Source organism: Balearica regulorum, chromosome 1, assembly GCF_011004875.1.
Source record: "Balearica regulorum gibbericeps isolate bBalReg1 chromosome 1, bBalReg1.pri, whole genome shotgun sequence".
NCBI classification, from domain to species: domain Eukaryota; kingdom Metazoa; phylum Chordata; class Aves; order Gruiformes; family Gruidae; genus Balearica; species Balearica regulorum.
Genome location: NC_046184.1, coordinates 58,196,719 through 58,215,754, shown reverse-complemented (window position 1 = coordinate 58,215,754; position 19,036 = coordinate 58,196,719). Strand labels below are relative to the sequence as shown.

Genomic DNA, 19,036 nt, shown 5'->3' with positions numbered 1-19,036 from the left:
TTTATGACTGATGCTTCAACTGCAACCGGAATTTCAAAACTTCCAGTTTCACAGTCCCCAAGCTGAAGCCACCCAACATCACAAAAACAAAGCCCTAGAAATAGCACACGATGGCCACGCACAACTGTTAGACCAAGAAAAAGTGATGCTTCACAGGAATCAAAATAAATTAGCAAAAGCAGAGAAGGGAAACCAATACAAAAAAAGAAATTCCTCACATGTAGAGCTGAAAGCATTTTTTATTGTAAGTAATTTTATTCATGAACAGAGTGATTTCTATCTGCTTTACATTGACCTCACACACATTGCATTCTTCTATTTTTGAGGTTAAATATTGATATTCTGAGGAGGTCGTCTGCTGTATGAACTGATCATGAAGTTTTTGTTGTGAGATGTCAATGCTCAAGTTGTAGGGGGCACTTCTGCTCGGTTAGGTGAGGTGCAGGCTCTCTTTCCATTCCCTGAAGAGATTAACATAACAATTCAGGATGCTGCAGCACAATTAGGCATAAGTTTATGTGTTGTTCCCTCCCTCCTCAGGAAAAAAAAAAAAAAAAAAAAAAAAAAAAAAGGCTTAAGCAAATAGATCACTTCACTTTTTTGGCAACAGAAAATAGAGATAGAGCTGGAACTAATTTGTGTTTCGAATGATACAAAGATGTGTGGGTAACATTGTGGGCGCCTATTTCCCTCCACTTAGAAATCCCCTTGGAAGAACTGTACTCAGTCTGAATTTCCAGCATCTCTTCACACTTTTCCACCCTTTTAGTCTGAGAGTGTCCTTAGCTTACCTACTCTATTTCTTCTGGTCTCACCTGGATATGCTGTCTCCAGCCTCTGCTCCTCACAGCATCACAGCTTGCTGTTCTTATCTCCCCACACTACTCCTAGGCTTATCATTCCCGATTCTCGCTATTGCCCTATCAAACCCCAGCGTCAACCCTGTCAAGCAGACTTTAACTCGTCCTGCCTTGTTCTAACGCAGGCCCTACATCTTGAACCTAAACTGATGGCTACTACTGACCTTACTCATCATGGCTCTGAATTCCCCAAACTGACTACAGCCCCGAGATCTTGGCCCTGAAAATCTCTGTTCAGTTATTTATTCTTACCACCTGCCCTCCCACCTGCAGCGTCATCCAGCTCTACTCTGTATCCTCATTTTCTCTCAATGGCTTATGCAAAAATTACTTCTCCTCCCACTTTATTTCCATACATCATTCTACAAGCCAGGAAAAGCCTTAGGTCTTCCCATCCCTAATTCCAACCCTCCCACTCTGCCTCAGCAAATACTTTGGGCACTTCATGAAGGGATATAAACCCCACTCTTTCCTACATATTCCTACTCCCCTACTGCTCCTGCATTTCCCGTGTTTGGGACACAGCTGCTGATCAGTTCTGCCTATATACCTACTCTGCTCACATTCCCTAACTCAAAGTCCTCGTATAGTGTATTTTTCCAGTACTTGTGCAGAAAGATTACAGGCTCCACATTTCTCCAATTGATGCATATCTGGCTGGAGGGAAACTCATCAAACTGACCCCATCCCTGACCCCAGCTTGACATGTAGGGTCTGTCACATTTCCCTTTTAAACATTGCCAGATTTGGATTTGATCTCAGAGACCAGGAAAGAGAGCAATTCCAGGCTTCTCTTGACAAACAGCTCTAGGGGAGGAAATATGTGAAGCCGTGACAGAAGAATGAGAGAAAGACCCCCAAGGAGTAAAAAAACCAAACAAACCAACAACAAACAAAAACTCCAAGTCAGAATGAGAACAGCCACTGCCTGTGAAAGTTACACTGCGGCAAGCTCTGAAGAGCCAAGATGCGGCTGCCAGGACTCAGCTGGGGGTCTCCTGCCAGGAAATTACACTCTAGACTGAGCAACATCCCCATCTCTCAGATAACTTCAACAAGGAGTCACAACACCTAAAGAGCCCTGAAAAGACTAGAAATTGAGTAGCTTGCTTCTTTCTCCCTCCCCCAAGCATTGCTGTTCCGGGTCAGCAGAGCCAAGGGCAACTGGCACAGAAGACATTGTTCTCAAGGCAAGATGACAGCAGGAGGAGGAAATAGGATGCGAGAAGCAGAGAGATGATATGCCCTTAGGCTGAGATGTTGCAAGGGCCAACATGGCTCTTGAAGAGCTCCTGCTCAGACTCCACCTCTGCTGCAGAAGGTCCTAGAAGTACCTTAGCCTCAGCTTCCATGGAATACCATCTGCAAGATGGAAAAATTACTTCCTAAGAACAAGCACAGGTGGATACTCTCCATCTAGAAGTGGATATGAGATAGAAAAAGAAGGACTGGGAATGCATGGGGAGAGGGGGATCCTATTACAGATGGTGTCAAGAATAGGAATGCCTTCCTCCTACTAGCAGATAATCTGCCATCACACTGCTGGCTTTATACAGGCAGATGAGACAACAACTGCAAGCAGTTGCCACCTGAACATCATAGATACAGTAATTATTAAAAGCAGAACAGAGTCTTGAGTGAGGTATGGACCCCCATGGATCTGTGTAAGCACCAGTAGAAAGCAGTCGCTGCCTACAGAGCAGAAATGCAGTGTTTTCCCTACTGTCAGCACCTGCGTCAGGCTCCTGGTTTCTCTTGAGATACAGCTCTTAATTGGGATAGATTGTACGTTTTCTGCTGTAGCCCAGCCTAGCTCCCAGTTTAATTGCTAGTTTACGACTTAGCCTGTTTTGTGCTTTCCATGCTACTTCTTTCCCCACTTAATCTAACAGAATTATAGAAAGTATTGCTGGGAGGACCTCAGGAGGCCACACAGTTTACCCTTCTGCCCCAAGGCAGTATTTAATTTTCAACAACATCATGTGTCTTTTGCTATCAGGTCAGATCGGTCCAAGATGTATAGCGGGTAAAGAAATGAAGCTTACCCAGGGGATTCAATTGGCATAAAAGACTAAATCCAGCCCTTTAAGTCACTGAAGTTATATCAGAAATAACCCTGGACCAAATGGTGTCATTTATCAGATTGGTTTTCTGAAAGATGTCCTTTCTTAAGTTTTAAGTCTCTAAAATGAACAAATCTCTAGAAGAAACTGTTCTGACAGCCCCATTTCAGTATGTTTAATGCTTTATTATGAGCAGCAGTGACCACTCCCTTGTTAAGACTGAACAAATCTTATCACGGTATGATCAGCTTTGAAACTCCTATTAACTCCCACAATAAAACCTGATCTTTCTGGAATTTTACATCCTGCATTTCACTACACAGTAGAATGTGTCTGGCAAGACAAAATAAAACCATTAAAGCATCTTTAATATGACAACTTTACACAAATGAATTTCCAGTAAGATTTCAGAATGTCAGTCAGCTTCTTAAGGTTCTTTCTTCCAAGACAATTTGACTAAAAATTCCACTTTTGTTTTCTTTCGTCTATTAGTCTCTCTAAGAAGAGATGTCTTGCAGCCTTGGGAATAGATAATGCAGAAATTAGAAGGATAAAAAAAAATCAGCTGGTGATGTATCAAGCTAAGTAAAGCAGGGCGCAAGTATAACAGGGATTCTGTGCAGCAGAATCATGAGGACCAAAGGAAAGGTAGGAAGGAGGGATGCCAAGGAGGAAAGAATTTTTTTTTCTAATCAAGCAAGCAGAAAAAAGAAGGACTACGTATCTCTTAAAAACAGTTAAAGGCCTGGTTGTTTCCTCCTCCTTCTTTTGAAATTTCAGTTCTGGTTGAGCTGGGTCTTTTCTGGTTTGTAAACACCCATGCTGAGCACCTAGAGCACTACACAGTTGGACAAAGTAGGGGAGCTGTAAGAAGACAACAAGCTTCCTGGTCAGCAGACAGGCCTTCTGCCTTCCTCCCACTGTTCTCCACGGTGTTTGTAATTCAGAGTGATGCTAAGGCTGTAAGCAGCAAACATGCATCTTCACCCTACAGATGTGACAGCAGCAGTTACTGAACACACTAAGAGAAACTTAATAACAGCTTCAGACACTTACTCATCCTCCTTGTCCAGCACACCTACTCACCACCCTAAACTCCTTCACACAGACACAAAACTATTTTCCACAGCCTTCCTATATCTGGCTCCCATGTTCTTTACCCACTCTTCACTACTAGCTTCTACAACCAAGGTCACAAATAAGCTAGGAAAATAGCAACAAGCATCCCCTGCATCATGCTGGTATTATATAGCACATTAGCCAGGAAGGACAATATATTATGCTTTTAAAATGCATTCAGAAGGACTGAAATGGCTATTGTCAAACATACCATTTTGAAGGACATTAAATTGTGTCTACATTAGTGCTTGAAATAGTCCTGTAAAAAGGAAGTTCGGCAACATGCTTTAGACACAACCTCTTTTCTAATTCTAGTCATGGCCTGTGGAAAGAGGGAAAGGGGCAGTGGGTGAATCCCTACTGCTAGCTAATTAGATCATACATTTCCTCTCTCAGGCAATATATCTTTCCCTGCATGGGATGCATTTTTCTTCACTAACCTCTCAAAAGCAGCTTCCCTATAAATCACAAATCACCACTGCAAGCATTCCCTTAATGAGATCCTCCAGCTTTTCCATTCATTTAATAAAACAGCATTCACCAATCTTCATCTTACTGGTGCATTTAGACTGTTTATTTGAAGTTATGGGAGGTCCTTCTGGTGCAAAGAGATTGAATTCCTCGGTTAAAGATTGCATAGGATTCATTCCATCACCCATTCCTGAGGTGTTCATCCCCCCTATGCACCACGTCACAGGTGGCACACACACCTGGCATGCTATTTTCAATATGAAAAATATCTGTCTTGTGTTGTAATCACATCATCAATAGAACCAGGGTGAAATAAGCTACCAAATCAAAACCAACCTTCTTTAATTCTTTAACTAGATCAGCACAGCATCCAAAATAACTTTTATTATTAATAGTTAGAGGTATGAGCACCTGCAGGCAAGACTCTACTCAGCCCATGTAAATCAACAGACATCCCTCAGGATTAACAAGACAACCCATGTAAGATACAAATGTCAGTAATGCTAATCTAATTGAGTCTAGTGAGTCTTCTAGTTACCCTCAGCCCATGGAGGAGTCCTTCCTTCTTTGGAAGAAGCAAGAGCTTTCCCAGCTGGTTCTGTCATTTTTTGAGGTGACTTCTAGCAAAAGAATCTATTCATTTTCTTTTCTTGTGGGCTGAGCTCCTGCTCAACCTCTTTAGCTGGTATTCATGGTCCCCAGCTAATTCCCAGCATCAACACACTGTTGCCAGTGAAATGAGCCCAGCTGCTTCTCCAGATTCTTGAAGTGCTTCATAAACTCAGCTACAACATCTGCAGCCATATTTCTTATGTTCAATCCAATGTACTTTTCCTAGCACTGGGCATAAAAATGGTTATAAAATGCAAGTATAAAAGTCTTGAAACACAGATTCCTGAAAAGCCTGCCTGAAAAATCACTCAGTGCTTACTCTCCACAGAATTCAGCTTACCTTGCCCAAGGGCGGCTAACATAATCTGAGAGAATAGAAAGGTTACAGTTTTGAACTCCTTGGTGTTAGGCTCAGTGACAAGGCAGTACCTTACCATGGATGCTTTCACATACTGCCTTAGCAAATAGGCTCTCACATATGCAACATCAGTACTCCACGCAAAAGACCAGTTGTCTCTAGGCTTTCACCTTTTCCGACACAAAACTTCCAGCCAGATATGGCTGAGTCAGAGTAACTCAGCCAGATTGTCTTTCATTTCCTGACTCCTGTTTCCACTAGCGACATCAGAATCGTGGTCTTTAATCCAAAATTCAAGGACAAGCAGAGAAAGTTTAACAACAAAGAGGACTTTGATTCTAGTAAGGGATTGAGAACTGAACCTAACGAGAACATGGTACTGCCAAGTTCAGCGGACAAAAAGAAAAATGACACAAAACCACATAAGATGACAATGACTTGAAGAAGAAAAGATAATTTGTTTTAAATTTTGGACTTGTCTTTAGAATAAAAGAAGTATTCTTGCTATCTGACCCCGTTTTGCAGAAAGGCCAATTTGGACGTGCCTGTAGGAAGTCCTGCTCACTTCAAGAGGCAGCTTCTTGTGAAATCTTGTGACCTGGGACCAGCAGAGGGCACTGCGTTACCAAGTGACAGCGGTACAGATGCAAGAGAGTTCCTACCAGGCAGTGCAAGTGAGCCACGTTGAAGAAAACAACCAGATTCTGTAAGTCAGAAACACATATTAGTCATCAGCATATCAGTCCTACAACTGATAAGGGTAACACTGTTAAAACAGGTCTCTGCTCCGGGCACTTCTAGAAACACACCTAAATCCAGCTTGGTCCCCACACATCTCAGTCCCCATGTGTTGATTTTAGGGCATAGGCCTCCTACCAAAAATGCTTTTCAAGTGGCCGGGCCAAACCACTCCTGCCCTGCAACATATGTATCAAGACTGGGTTGCTTAAGTTGAAAAATATCCTGTCAGCTTCCTCTCTCCTTCTCGAAACCTCTAAATCCCTGCTTGTAGCAGCAGGAAGTCTATTCAGACAAGAGACAAGACAATATCAAAGCAAAGAGCTGGCAATTTCCGTTCTGCCCTCCCCTTTTACTCCCCGCCTCCTTCAACCTAGCAGACTTTCAGTGAGCAGAGAACCAAGTTAGAGGACATGAAAGGAATGCTGAGGTAGCAACTTCAGAAGAGTGTCTTTCCACTTGCTTATTTCTAGTTTATTTTGAATTACCAGAAGATGACCATGAAGAAGCAAATAGCTCATCTTTTTCCTTCTCTCTGTATTTCATCCTGCAGGATTCTGGGCACTAGAAGACGCTTAGAGGATAAATAAGTCATCCCAGTCACGGCCCTCAAGCTAGTGAGTGAAAAGTTTCCACTTTCTCTTTGTACAGTTGGTGGAATGACTTTGCCAGGATGCGGAAAGGGGCCTCAAAATTTTTCATCTCCTTCTGTAAAGAAATAAGAAAGTTGTGAATGACAGATGGAATACGCATTTGACTATTTCTGCTCTTACTGCTTCACAAAAGACAGATTAAAACTGAGGGTGAGGTAGACCACAAACAAGTGGAAGAGAGCCCCCGATTATCTTTCTTTACCTGAAAGAGATGATAACTTTACAAATACTCACTTCCACAGATGGTGAAAAGAGCAGATACTCACCACTGACATCTCACAGTATTCCAGGCCATGTTTCTGAGCCCACTCCTGTGCTTGTTTCTGCTCCACAACTCGACGACCAACCAGGTCTGTTTTATTCCCCACTAAGACACCTACAGAAAAAAAAGCATGAAACAAAGCAAAAACAACCACCCAGAAACGCTGACTTGTTAGCAAGAAATGCTGGAACATTTGTAAAAGTGGCTGAAAAAGTTCGAGGCGTGGAGAACAGTCTACAACTACCTAGAAAAGGTTCCACAAAGGAAACATATTCATGCCTTATCTGATTTGTGATAAAAGCAAATGAGTTGGAGGAAGCCATGCCTGCCCCTGGCTTAAAATAAATGCTCTTTGCTACATTTCAACAGGAACAACTGCTGTCACACAACACGGGGAGCAGATAACAAGAATCTCACCCATTTCTTACCTGGGATGTGCACTCCAACTGCTTGAGCCTTCACCTTCTCCAACCACTTAGCACAGTTGTTGAAAGATTGCTCATTAGTGACATCATACACAAGGCACAGGACATCGGGTTGCTCCCACTGCACAGCAAGAAAGGAACATTGTCAGCTCTAATGAAACTGATGTGGTCAACAGCCAGTCTGTAAACACAGCAAACACAGATGCTAAGACAAAAATAAAAGGCCTAACATACAGGAATCCTATGCCCTGGCTGAGGTTTCACATTTCGGTTGAGCTGACTAAATGGATAGCTGGCACTGGGAAAGGTGGTCTTGCTCTTTTTGCCCATTCCTGTCTGCATGGTCCTGCTCCTTTACTTGGATCGGCTCTGGCTTTCATCTGATCCCTGGGGAAGCCGATTCTTCATGCTGAATCAGCACAAAATTAATCCGAGAGAAAAAAGTATAAAGGTTTTCTTCCAGTTTGAGCAGCTGAGCCAGCTTCTAGAGGCATTGCTTGCAAATCAGACCTAGTGCAAGAGCAAAAATGGAATTGCCTCTTGTAGAGCAATGAACCATTAGGTTGACTTAGTCATCTTATGAAACCTTGCATCAATTAATTGATCCTCTGTCTCAAAATGAGATAATACAATGGAGAACTGTACAGGGAGGGACACAAATGTGTGAAGGAAAAAAATCAAGGGCAGTACTATGCTCAAGGACAAGAATGAGTCCTGTCGGATCAAACACATTACTATAACACAAAAAACCCCCACTGTTGGAGTAGCAGCAAAATAGATGTTTTTCTAAGAAATAAAAATAACTTTAACCAAAAGTACACGGTGATTCTCAGTTAAACATCCCTATTTCTTTTGTAAGAAAACTGAATGACTATCTGACTTACTTCCTCTGGAAAGTATTTCTTCTAGTACAAGTTTTAGAGAGGTAGAACAGGATGCATTGGCAACTGAGGTAATTGCTCCCATTTACACTAAAGACAAAGTTTGCTACATCTGCCAGACTGGAGAGTTCAGATCTTCAAAGCAAAAGCACTTCTTTGGAAGAAGAGGACTGTTACATAAGACTTACCAGTTTCTCCAGCATTTCAGAAAATAGATCTTTTCCTGCAGAGTCAAAAATGAAGAATTCCTGAAAGCAGAAGCAGAAAAAAGGATCTTACCAGGAAAAACGCAGTGTAAGGAAAAGTTTTTGAAGTAAATACTGGAATTTGTAACTCCTGCATTTTGTTCAGTACAGCAGTGTCATGTCCCTAAGGGACAAGTTTCCTGCACTGAGAATACTCCAGGTAGCATGAGAAAAGAAATAGCTATTTTTCATGTATAACCCATAAAAGGGTTACCTCCAAGGCCCCAAGTCTGTTTTCCATGCCTACTGGAAAGAGAATATGTGGAGTGGGACAGTAACCTGCACTATTTATACAAAATTATACACACGTTCCACATTTCACTAGTGGGAGTGTAAGGCATTAAGAAAAAATAGATAAGTTCCAGCTTCTGTAGTTCTGAGAAATATGAACTAAACCTGAGTGCCCTAGAAGACAGAACAGCATCCTAACAAAGCTGGCAACAGCTTTTGTTTAAAATGTCATGTTGAATACAAGTATGTAAAATTTATATTTTTAAGATTAAACTACCCCCGGAGTATCAGGAATTGTACATGATCAGCCTCATTTCCTTAATGCAACTTAATGGCCTTATGAACATGCAGAGCAATCTTCCACCAGAATGAGACTGAAGTGAGGTTTGAGCTCTGGATGCCTCTTTCTGACCCAATTTATGTCACAGAAAAACTCACCACACTATCACTTGTCTCTGGAACTGATACAGCCTTCACCAACAGTTCTATGCCCGTTGTCTGTCAAGAAGAATCAGCAAAACAAGGATCAGAAGAGTTTTAAGAGCCTATCTGACTGCATAGTAACTATGCATTGGATTGAGGCAATTCTTGTGAATCATTACAATTCTATCGAACATAGACAGCTGGGAACTCCTCATAGCTCTCCTAACATACTCCCACCTACATGTCAAAGCCACATAGATTTGCTCTGAAGGGGAAAAAAGACAGAGAAGAACCAATGTCCAGAGATTTGCTTATATACAACTAAGGGTATTAGCTGAAATCAGCAGGGCTACGTTCACTATCACACTGCTGCTTTAAAGCGTGCCTTAGAACGTTTTGCGCCAACCATGTGATCAGCTAACATATGGGACTGAGGTTATTTGTGCCTCTTCCACCTTTTATCTCATTTTGCTTTGTAGCTTGTTTGTTTGTTCTATTTCTATCCTTAACTTCTGGTTTCCATCTTTATTTCAATGAATAAACATATTTTAGGGTTTTTTTCCTCCACATTCATATTTTCTTTTTTTTACTTTACTTATATTTACTTTTATTTTTATCCTGCTTCTGATTAGTCATCACCATTGATTCTCACACTGAAAGACTACAAACTGTATCCTCTTCATCTGGGAACAGTTTCTCTAGATTATAATTATCTTGGGGCTATGCAGCACATCTTCGTGTTTGCATAGTGATAAGCGCACTGTCCACACGCACATCTAATAGCTGGAATTAAAAGCTTTCTCCTTCAGCAATGCTTTTTCATAGAGCACTCCCTAAAGGGGGAAGCTCTCTAACACCACTAAAGCTTGTGAAAACATTGGTTCAGCAGGAAAATTATAACATTAACGAAATTACTCTGCATTAAGTTTCAAAACCAGCACCCACATAATGTAAAGACTTACAGAATATTAAATGGTTTCTCTTCAGAATCTAGGGTGTAAGAGAAAGAAAACCCTGTAAGACTCCACCTTGAATGCCTCAACTTAAAATCATATTATTTATTTTGTTTTAGACCTTCTTAGTTTTCTCATGCAACTTAGAAAAATGTCAGATATCAGTTTGAGCCTGCCGTATGCTTACCAGTGTGTAGTTCTTCTGAAAATGAGCCCCATCATTGCGGAACATCTGGGCTAAAGCGCTCTTCCCCACAGCTGGATCTCCTGCAAAACCAAAAAACAGAAAAGATTTTTGTTTCATCTTAGAGAATCTTATTTTCCCTTGGTTCTGTTACTATCACATGCTATAAAAGCTTGGATGCTATAACTCTGAATACAACTATCACAAGAAGCATAAAACAATCTAAAAGGTAATACCCATGTGAAGAAACAAATATTGCCATTATGCATACTGGTGATGAGATCAGATTTCTGCTTTATGAATGACCCAGAGCAGGGTGGAACTGCTGTTTCTTTAAAATTCATGTCTACCCTATAGTCTTTACCTAAGAATTAAAATTTCCCAGATATGTTACCATGTAGAGAAAACCACAATGTGAAAAGGGAGACTCGGCTGCATAGGAGACTATTTCCTCTCCTTAGATTACCCATTTGCCCAAATTCAAATCCTTGTTACATACTGAATTTAGGGAAGAGTCAGGTCATTTATATTACCAAGCTGCTTAAGCTGGTAACATTCCTCGATAAACTCTTCTTGCTGACCCTGCTAAGAGAGCAACTCTTGGTGACTCAAAGCTGCTGGTGGCTCATTAGTTGCATCCTGGCCATAACAGAAGCAAATGTCACTTGGCTGGAGAGAAAGAGCCTGCTGATTCATCCATACATGGAAGGAAAACCAAGAGGCTTTATTTTTTGCTTTTCTAAAGCCAAGGCTTTCTGGTATGGCTTACACAACACTTCAGGCAAACCTGGCAGCTGCCTGCTTTGGCCTGCTGTTACAAAACTCTGTAAGATCCAAAGCAATGGCAGAGAACTGCAGAATTCACATATGCCCATACCACTCCATGAAAAATATCATAATCCTTGCAAAACAAAGATTTAACTTAATGTTCCCAAAAGGCTTATCCTGTCTTCACATATTGTCTCACTAGCCTGAATAGTTCAAAGGACAGGAACCAGGACTTAAATACCTCAGTGGTTCTAGCTTTACCGTTAAAGAAACACTCACAACAGCCAAGCCTGGAATGCAAGTCTTTTATGTTACCTAGTTCATAAACCCAGAAAGGGGTATATTTCAACCCTATTACAGCTTCCTAGATGGTGTTTTGAAGGAAATTGGGAAAACTATCTGCTCACATAATATCATAGAGGAGGAAGGGTGTTTTGGATAGTGATAATTGCTCCTAGATGCATTAAACAAATGTAGTTCTTGTTTAAAGATTTTTAGCATGCTTGCTTACTTTGAGATGAGTTGAGCTCATAATATTTAGACAGGAAAATCTGGTAAGTCAGCTTGTTTGTTCCCTGATCAGTTCAAGCTTGTGCTGAAGACAACACTCTGTTCTGAGTGCAAGCTATTCTGTATTTCAATAGACAATTAGATCTGTCTTTGTAAAATGAGATAGAGAAGCATACATTGATCCAAACTGCGCAGGCAGCATCCAGTGCAAATTCTTAACTAATGTGTTGCCTTTCTTCAGTTTGGCAGCCCCAGTTGTTCTTTCCCTCTTCCTATTCTTTGCCATCCTCTTAGTCCATTACATCACTACTCTTTCTCAAAATAAGTTTCCTTACCCTTGTCATTTAGTTTGGTCTCATCTGCCAGTATTGCACACCACAGTATTTATTCCATCCATATTTCTGTTATTCTGCCAGAATCTGTAGTGTGTCTCTAAAATGCCTGCTACTGCCAACTGTCTCTGCAATGAAAACCTTTTCATAGTGTCTCCACAGTAAGCTCAACAACAACAGCTTTTACTGTGTGTCTCTAAATTACCCTTGAGATAACACAGGAATCGCTTTCTATTGTCAAGTTAATAGTCTCTCTTTTGCTAATAAAAGCCCTTTCCCCCTGTTATTCTCTTTGACCTTGGTGCAGCTCCCAATACTGCAAGCCACTCTATTCTTCATAACCATTTCCTTAGGTACACAAGAGTTCCCTGTTCCATCTCTGACATTTTTGCTCCTACCTATGAAATTGCATTTTCTTGTTCCCTTTAGGTTGTTGTGGTTACTCATCTCTTATGTCTCTTTCACTATATTGGTCTCTTCCGCAAGAGAGAAGTTATTTTGCCTGGCCTGCTTCATTATTTTATTATTTTTAAGAATACATGACTATTATTGCAGCACTTAGGAGCACTACATATAGGACAGGACCTTCCTGTTTGTGTTGTGAACAGAATTGAAAAGGCAGCTCCAGACCCAATTAGCATTAAGCACGTAACTGGGTCATCCAAAGAAAACCTATGTGAATTTAAAATGGTCATGGAATTGACCTTTGGTAAAACTAAACTCAACTTGAAAGACTTATGCAAAGCCTACATTGGGACCTGGAAACTTCCAAACTGGAAACGATGTGTAAGTTTCAAATCTAGAAGACAGGCAAGATACTCATGCTGTCCACAGTAACTATCAACAGAGGCAGGAGACAGATTAATTCTTTTGCATTTTGCCAAAGATCACATCTAACTTTGTGCGAGTTGATGGTTAGCTGCTTCTGAGGTTAAAAAAAGGGAAGCATTGTATTCTGGTTGAAAGAAAACAGGTTTGGAGCAAAGAGTTAAACCTGGGAGTTGTCTGCACACAAAAGTTTTATGGATTTGTGCTTCTTGCTGAGGTTGCACAGAGCTTCAATGTAGAGGGGAAAAAAAAAGGAGAGTTTTCTTCCTGCAGTGTTAACAGTCAGCTGTACTTACTTTCAACACCTCTGCAATCCATCCTGACTAAATAAACTGGTGTCTTCACCTCACTTTTTTCAGGTTAACCTCCAGTTTGCTTGGGGAAAAAGATGACTCAGTGAAGTGCACATTCTTCGTCCTTCTACTCTTTGGTAAGGCTCTGCCTTTCCATCACACTCAGAATCATCCCAATTTCTGACATGAATTTTTCCTCCGTAAGAGGCAGGACTCGGTTGTCTACCCTGCTCCCTTCACACTTCCCCCATCCTCAGCCCACTTTTCCAGACTGTAGAAATACTCTTTTTTTTTTCTATTTTTCAGATCCTGCCCTCGCATTTCAGCTGGTCTGACTACACAGCCTCCCTGAATGCAGCTCTTGATTCTTCGCATGTCGTAGGAGGGAGAGAACACAGGGTAGGTAACAACAAACGGGATTTCCATCCTTCCCGTCCCGAGGGAGCTGCGGCACCCACCCCTCTCCTGCCGCCTCTTTCCCCACCTCTTCTCCGTCGGGGCGATTCCCTGAGGAGGGGTTGAGCGAATCCTCCTCCCGGCGCGGCCTGCCACCACCTGCCCGGGGCTCCCTCCTCACTGAGGGGGCCTGGGCGTCCCTGCGCCGCCCCGCTGCTGGCCTCGCCCCACCCACACGGAGCCATCCCCAGCGGGGCGGATGGGACCGGACGGGGCGGACTCACCTGCCAGGAGGCACTTGGCAGCGAGCTTCACCATCGCCCCGGCCCGGGGGAAGGCGGTGGCGGGCCAGGAGGGCAGCGGCTGCCGCTGCCACGCTCCGCCGCGGCCCTAGCAACAACGCGGCCCTAGCAACCGAACGCCCCGCCTCCTTCATGGGGGATCGCCTGCCCAACTCGATTGGCTGTGAGCCCTGCTCATCAATACTACCTGGAGTTGTCATTGGTTCTCTTGTCTTTTCCCGCCCACTAAGAGTCCTGTCATTCAAACCCGACTCCCCGCCCCTTCCAGTATCTAAGGCGGGGCAGGGCGCTCAGCGGATGGCGCTGTGGTGTAACGGTGATAACGGAGGAGTTTCTGCCCAGCAACTAAGTATGTTTTCAGGAGCCGGTTTGTTATTGGGTAGAACACGGGGGACCGTACTATGTACTCGAAATTAACCCACTGGGAACAGGGCAGAAAATAATAAAGTGACGAACAAGGAACTATGCAACAGGGGCTCGAGAGTGAGGGAGACAAGCCTCCATCTCCGCCCCTACGGAATGACATCTGTGCTGAAGCGCCCTCTCGCACGCCTGGTTAAGTGCCTTTCTGCGCATGCGCGCGATCGGACCCTCGTCTTTCTCCTCCTCCTCCCCCCCGCCCCCGGCTCTCCTGTCCTGTGGCGCAGGGATGCGCTATAACCCTCGCCCGTTCTGCGCAGGGGCGGGTGGTTAATGGGAGGGCGCGCGCTTGGCTGTTAACAGCGGGCGGGTGTCTCTTATGCCGGCTGAGGAGCGGGGCCGGTTGTGGGGTAGGAGGTGTATGGCCCGCCTCAAGGAGAGGGCAGGGGGCTGTGTCCTGTCACCGGCTGTGGGAGTCTTCTGATTTGGGTCACTTTTCCCTCAGGGCTCAGAGGTGAAGTCATACTGGAGCAGGAATTGCAAGTGCCCTGCTCCTGTCTGCGCCCCACTCTGTTCTTTGATGCAGCTGCTTTGAAGTTGGCCACAAATCTGAATTTCACGATGTTGGTTGGGGGTTGGATCAGTGTATTTAAAATAGATGCTTTATGAGGCCTATGTGTCCAGTGTGGAAGTTGACCAATGTTTCTTCTCAACCTGGGTCAAATTTAATCTGTTATCCTTTCCTCCAGTTGATGATTTTTTTGCTTTTGACTATACTACTGTTCTCCCAGAGAGACTTGTCTTCTTGCTCACAATTTTTTAGTTGCTTTCTTGTTAGTATCTCAGATTTTTGTTCCTTTTTTACTCTTTGTTAGTTTTGTGATCTTTCACGCTGCAGTAGGTTGATTCCTTTACTTAATTGGTTTTCTTCTTTTTCAAATATTTTTACTAAGATCTCCCTTGACTACTCTTAAACTATTTCTGTGCCCTATTCTTAATCTTTAAACTGAATTTCTGTCTTCCTTAAGCAGTCCCAGTCAAACATAATGGGTTTGGCTTAGAGCTGAAAAAGCTGAATGTGAGGCTTCCTGTTTTTTCCCCTCCTTCCAGTCTCTTTGAAAGATCTTACGCTGGTAGAAAGCATGTCATCAATAGCAAATAATACTTTTTTCAGGGTATAAACTTTGGCTACACATTAGGTGGTTTACTGTGGAGCACAGAATCTGCTTATTGTGAAAAGCACTAAGTGAGCTTGGGAAGAAAAGAATAATCAATAATGCATGTGTATTTGGGTTATAAGGTTGGACATTCCAAGAGTAGAGTTGGTCAAAAAGAAAATTTTCCAAGTTTTATTTTAACCTCAATGTAGTACCTGCTTAGAAGGCAGCGTTTTTTGGTCTTTTCTAGTAACAATGACCCATTTTACATGTTTGGGACTAGGTGATATATCTGCCAGACATCTAGCCAGACAAGCAAATAACATAAAAATAATAAGTACCTATAGCAAAATCAAAGGAGTCTTTTATATGGATGTAAACCCCATTGTTTCTGTGATAATACAGAAGGGACTTCTCTAGCCTGACTGGGCAGAGACTTTAATGATAGATGATGACTGTAGTGAAGTACAGTGATGGAGTGACTACTAGGGGTTCCTTTAAAAAGGAAAAGAAAAATTAATCCCAGGTCTCATCACTGCTTTCACTGTTTTCTTTTCCATTCCTGAATCTTCCATCACATAAAACAGGTGTGCAGTTATTGATGTTCTCCATCACTTATGTCTAAATAGCTTACCTCCTTTTTCATCTTTTCTGTCTTCCACTCCATCCTCTAAGAAATGCACTTGTCTCTGTGTTGTTCCATTTCTGCAATCTTTGCATTATCCTTTGTTGTCTATTTGTAATATTGTCCCAGTTTACTGACAGGTCTGTATGCGAAGGCTTTGAGGTTCCATTATGATGTACTTGAGATTTATTGATCGTGGCTGTAATGTAGCGGTATCCATCAGCATTTACTGAGGCCTCAAACATCTCTACCATTTTACACTAGGATCAGTGTAATAGAAGGCATAGATTATGTTGGAAGTGAGATTTTCATTGCTATTGAAAGAGCCTGATTCCAAGCAGAATATCTCCTTTCTCCTCCTGTTTGCTACTTTTCTGTTAGCACCCTGGTCCTTCATCCCATTCCTTCATTTCCTACTTACCTCCGCATGCACTTGCACATGGAGCTCTTAATGGACGTGTGTCCTCTCTATTTCTGCTGTCCTTTCGCTCCGTGCTATTTTTCCCCCAGTCTCAATCTTTTCTTCTGCCTGACTTCTTGCAGGTAAAAGTTGTTCCCTTACCAGCAGTGATAGATTAAGGATGGAATTACTTATCTACACCTTGTAATCCAAGCAGAATTGTGGTCTGCTGTTAGCAGTCCACAGGGGTTGCTGCTGAATAAATTGGAATACTGGTAGCTGTGCTCACTGAAGCTTCTCTCATCTTGAATACGTGAGAAGGAGAGGGGAAGAGAAACCCTGTGGATTTAAAAAAAACCAAAAATGAACAAACAACGAAACAACAACAGAGGATGATGTCCTTACCCTAGAGAAGTGTTTATTAGGTTAAAACCAGCTAAGAGAAATAAAGCATTCTTTTTATTCACACATTTCATTTCTTCCTCAAATACAGCAAGATTGCTATGAGTGGGGAGTGCCCTTTCTCTAATGTGAGCAGGATAAGTTGCCCTGACAGCCACGGGACCCTGAAATTTGAAGTCATGTTCCTTTAGGCAATGGTCACAAAATGGCAGATAAACTGCATGTGTCCATGTGCAGCTTGCATTTCATTGGGCCACAGAAGGCAGCGATGGTGGAACTGCAGCTTCAGTAGGAGTGGCAAGGAATTTCAGAAGCAAGGTAAGGCTTTACAATGAAGATTAAACCAAGGTCATACAGTCTTTTAGATTGATGTGTGGCTTGTGCTTCAGATTCTGTCGGGCCCCATGTAAATCACTTCGTCGTCTCCTTCCCAACATATACCTGTTAAAAAGTGATTTTTTTGTGAGGCAGAATTCAATAATATTCCTAGGACTTGTTTTTATAGTTCTTCATGTATAGATGCAAACATTCTAGATACGTTCTGAGTTGAGCAGGTTACAACCTGTAACTTGAACATGCTGCCTAATAAAAGCTACTGAGGAACTAATGTAGCTTTTCTTGGAGTAAGCAATGCTTTTCAGGAGGGTGTTAATGTTGAGGAAAGGAATTAGTAGATTTTTCTGTAAGAAATCTCTTAAATACAAAGTGTTTCATCAGTTCTTTTTTAAATCCGATGTTACTAAAAGGAAACAGCGTGACAAAACAACATCACAAGTATCTTGCAAATGGATGAATATTCAGACTTCATGCAGCTTTTTAAATCTGTATAGACTCTTACAGAATGGACTATAAGTGTTTACTGATATGTCTGGAGAGCTTTGAAAACTGCAAGAACGGATGTGTAAATTTTATTGTAGATTTCTGTTCTTTACACTTTCCCCAAGTAGTACAATAAATAGAAACTTCATCTATTTTGGGGACTACTTCATTTGGCATCCCCCAAAATTGCCTTTTGTTTCTCTTCAGAGTGGGGCTATTAGCATAGAAGTATGAGTTTGGATGCTTTCTATATCACTGTTGATAACAGCATTATAGTTCCAGGTCTTCAGATTTTGCTCTTTTGTGGTAGGGACTGAGACACAGATATGAAGGCTTTTTGGCTGAGACTCGGTGCACTGAAATGTAAGATGATTATGAAATGGTTGAATCAGCCAAAGGATTTGTTGGCAGTTACAACAGTGCTTCTGACTGATCTGGCATATCTGTCATTTGTTTCTGATCTACTACGTTGGGAAAGTGGAGGTTAGAAATGAATGGCAGTTGTGGCATCAATGAAAAGTGGTAAATTATTAGATGTAGGGTAGGTACCTCAACAAGGCTATAAACTTGGTTTGAGTATGCTAATTGTAACTGTTATGTCCTCTCTTCTGATGAATATGGAATGAGGGACAGATTTCTCAAGGATGCATTCAAATCCACAAGGATAAAGATAAGGAGAGTTTTGGGGGAATAATTATTCTGCATATGTCTGGAAAACTTCCAGCTTGAATCTTTGTTTGTTCTCGCACATGGAAGCTAGAAAAACTGATGGTGACAAAACCTAAATCTTTATTTAGTTTTTAGCAATATACCCCAAAGCATTAGACATAGATAGTTGATCTGGGATCTGGAACTTCATACAGAAAGTCTTAATGCTGTATAGATCTCTGCAAGGGGGAGTATTGTGACAGGCTGAGGACTTGCTGTGGCCTTGTGTGTGGCCTGAACCTTTCTCAGGTGTGAGTATGCTATTGTTGGACCAATCATTGTCTGTGCTCTTTTGCACAGAGTCGTGCATAGGGTGACTAGATGCTGGTGAGTGTTGAGTATGCTTCTGCATCATGGGGAAGGGGTTAATCTGTCAAATACAGAATATATGAATATATGATATCTTTAAATGAGCTACCCATAATTGCAGCGTGCCAGTCATTATGTGGTGGTGATGATGATGATATCGGTTGGGAATCTTTTTTTGGATCTCTAGCTGGTGTCTGCTTAGAAAGCAGCTGCTAGGTTTACACTAATGCTATATCTTATGTTAAAAAAAGACAGACTACATTCAAATAATGAGATTTATTAAAAAATAAAAGGTTATATTTAGATTTATATTCTGTTTATGTTTTTAGGGTTTGAGTATTCAAGGTTT

The 19,036-nt window shown here is 42.0% G+C and overlaps 2 protein-coding genes across 10 annotated transcripts in view; one reads left to right on the top strand and one right to left on the bottom strand.

The window, feature by feature from the left end:
• Positions 1-219: 219 nt before the first annotated feature.
• On the bottom strand, positions 220-14,033 carry IFT27 (intraflagellar transport 27). 9 transcript variants are annotated; one of them, XR_012835547.1, is made up of 10 exons: positions 13,890-14,033; positions 10,482-10,561; positions 9,357-9,416; positions 8,631-8,690; positions 7,565-7,682; positions 7,141-7,250; positions 6,710-6,929; positions 6,029-6,081; positions 3,308-3,911; positions 220-461 (listed from the first exon to the last, which is right to left on the bottom strand). XR_012835547.1 is itself a non-coding variant. In XM_075753353.1 (7 exons), the coding sequence occupies exons 1-7, from the start codon at positions 13,921-13,923 to the stop codon at positions 6,831-6,833; spliced, it is 561 nt and encodes a 186-aa protein (XP_075609468.1). In that variant the 5' UTR covers positions 13,924-14,033; the 3' UTR covers positions 6,670-6,830. The 9 variants fall into 9 exon arrangements, 1 of the variants encoding a protein (XP_075609468.1); XR_012835533.1 differs by having other exon boundaries at positions 3,308-6,506; XR_012835537.1 differs by having other exon boundaries at positions 3,308-6,187.
• A 1,997-nt stretch (positions 14,034-16,030) lies between these two features.
• The window catches only part of NCF4 (neutrophil cytosolic factor 4), a 56,257-nt gene continuing 53,251 nt past the window's right edge, over positions 16,031-19,036 (top strand). Inside the window, exon 1 of the mRNA XM_075753306.1 lies at positions 16,031-17,169. The gene's annotated coding sequence lies outside the window, so the exon portion shown is untranslated. The remainder of the gene's footprint in view (positions 17,170-19,036) is intronic.

Excerpts from the sequence above, each read along its gene's own strand:
- IFT27 (XM_075753353.1), bottom strand. The coding sequence starts at position 13,923 with ATGGTGAAGCTCGCTGCCAAGTGCCTCCTGGCAG. Across the intron at positions 10,562-13,889 it reads TGCCAAGTGCCTCCTGGCAG|GAGATCCAGCTGTGGGGAAG; the intron begins GTGAGTCCGCCC and ends TTGGTTTTGCAG. Across the intron at positions 7,251-7,564 it reads AGTTGGAGTGCACATCCCAG|GTGTCTTAGTGGGGAATAAA; the intron begins GTAAGAAATGGG and ends TTTTTTCTGTAG.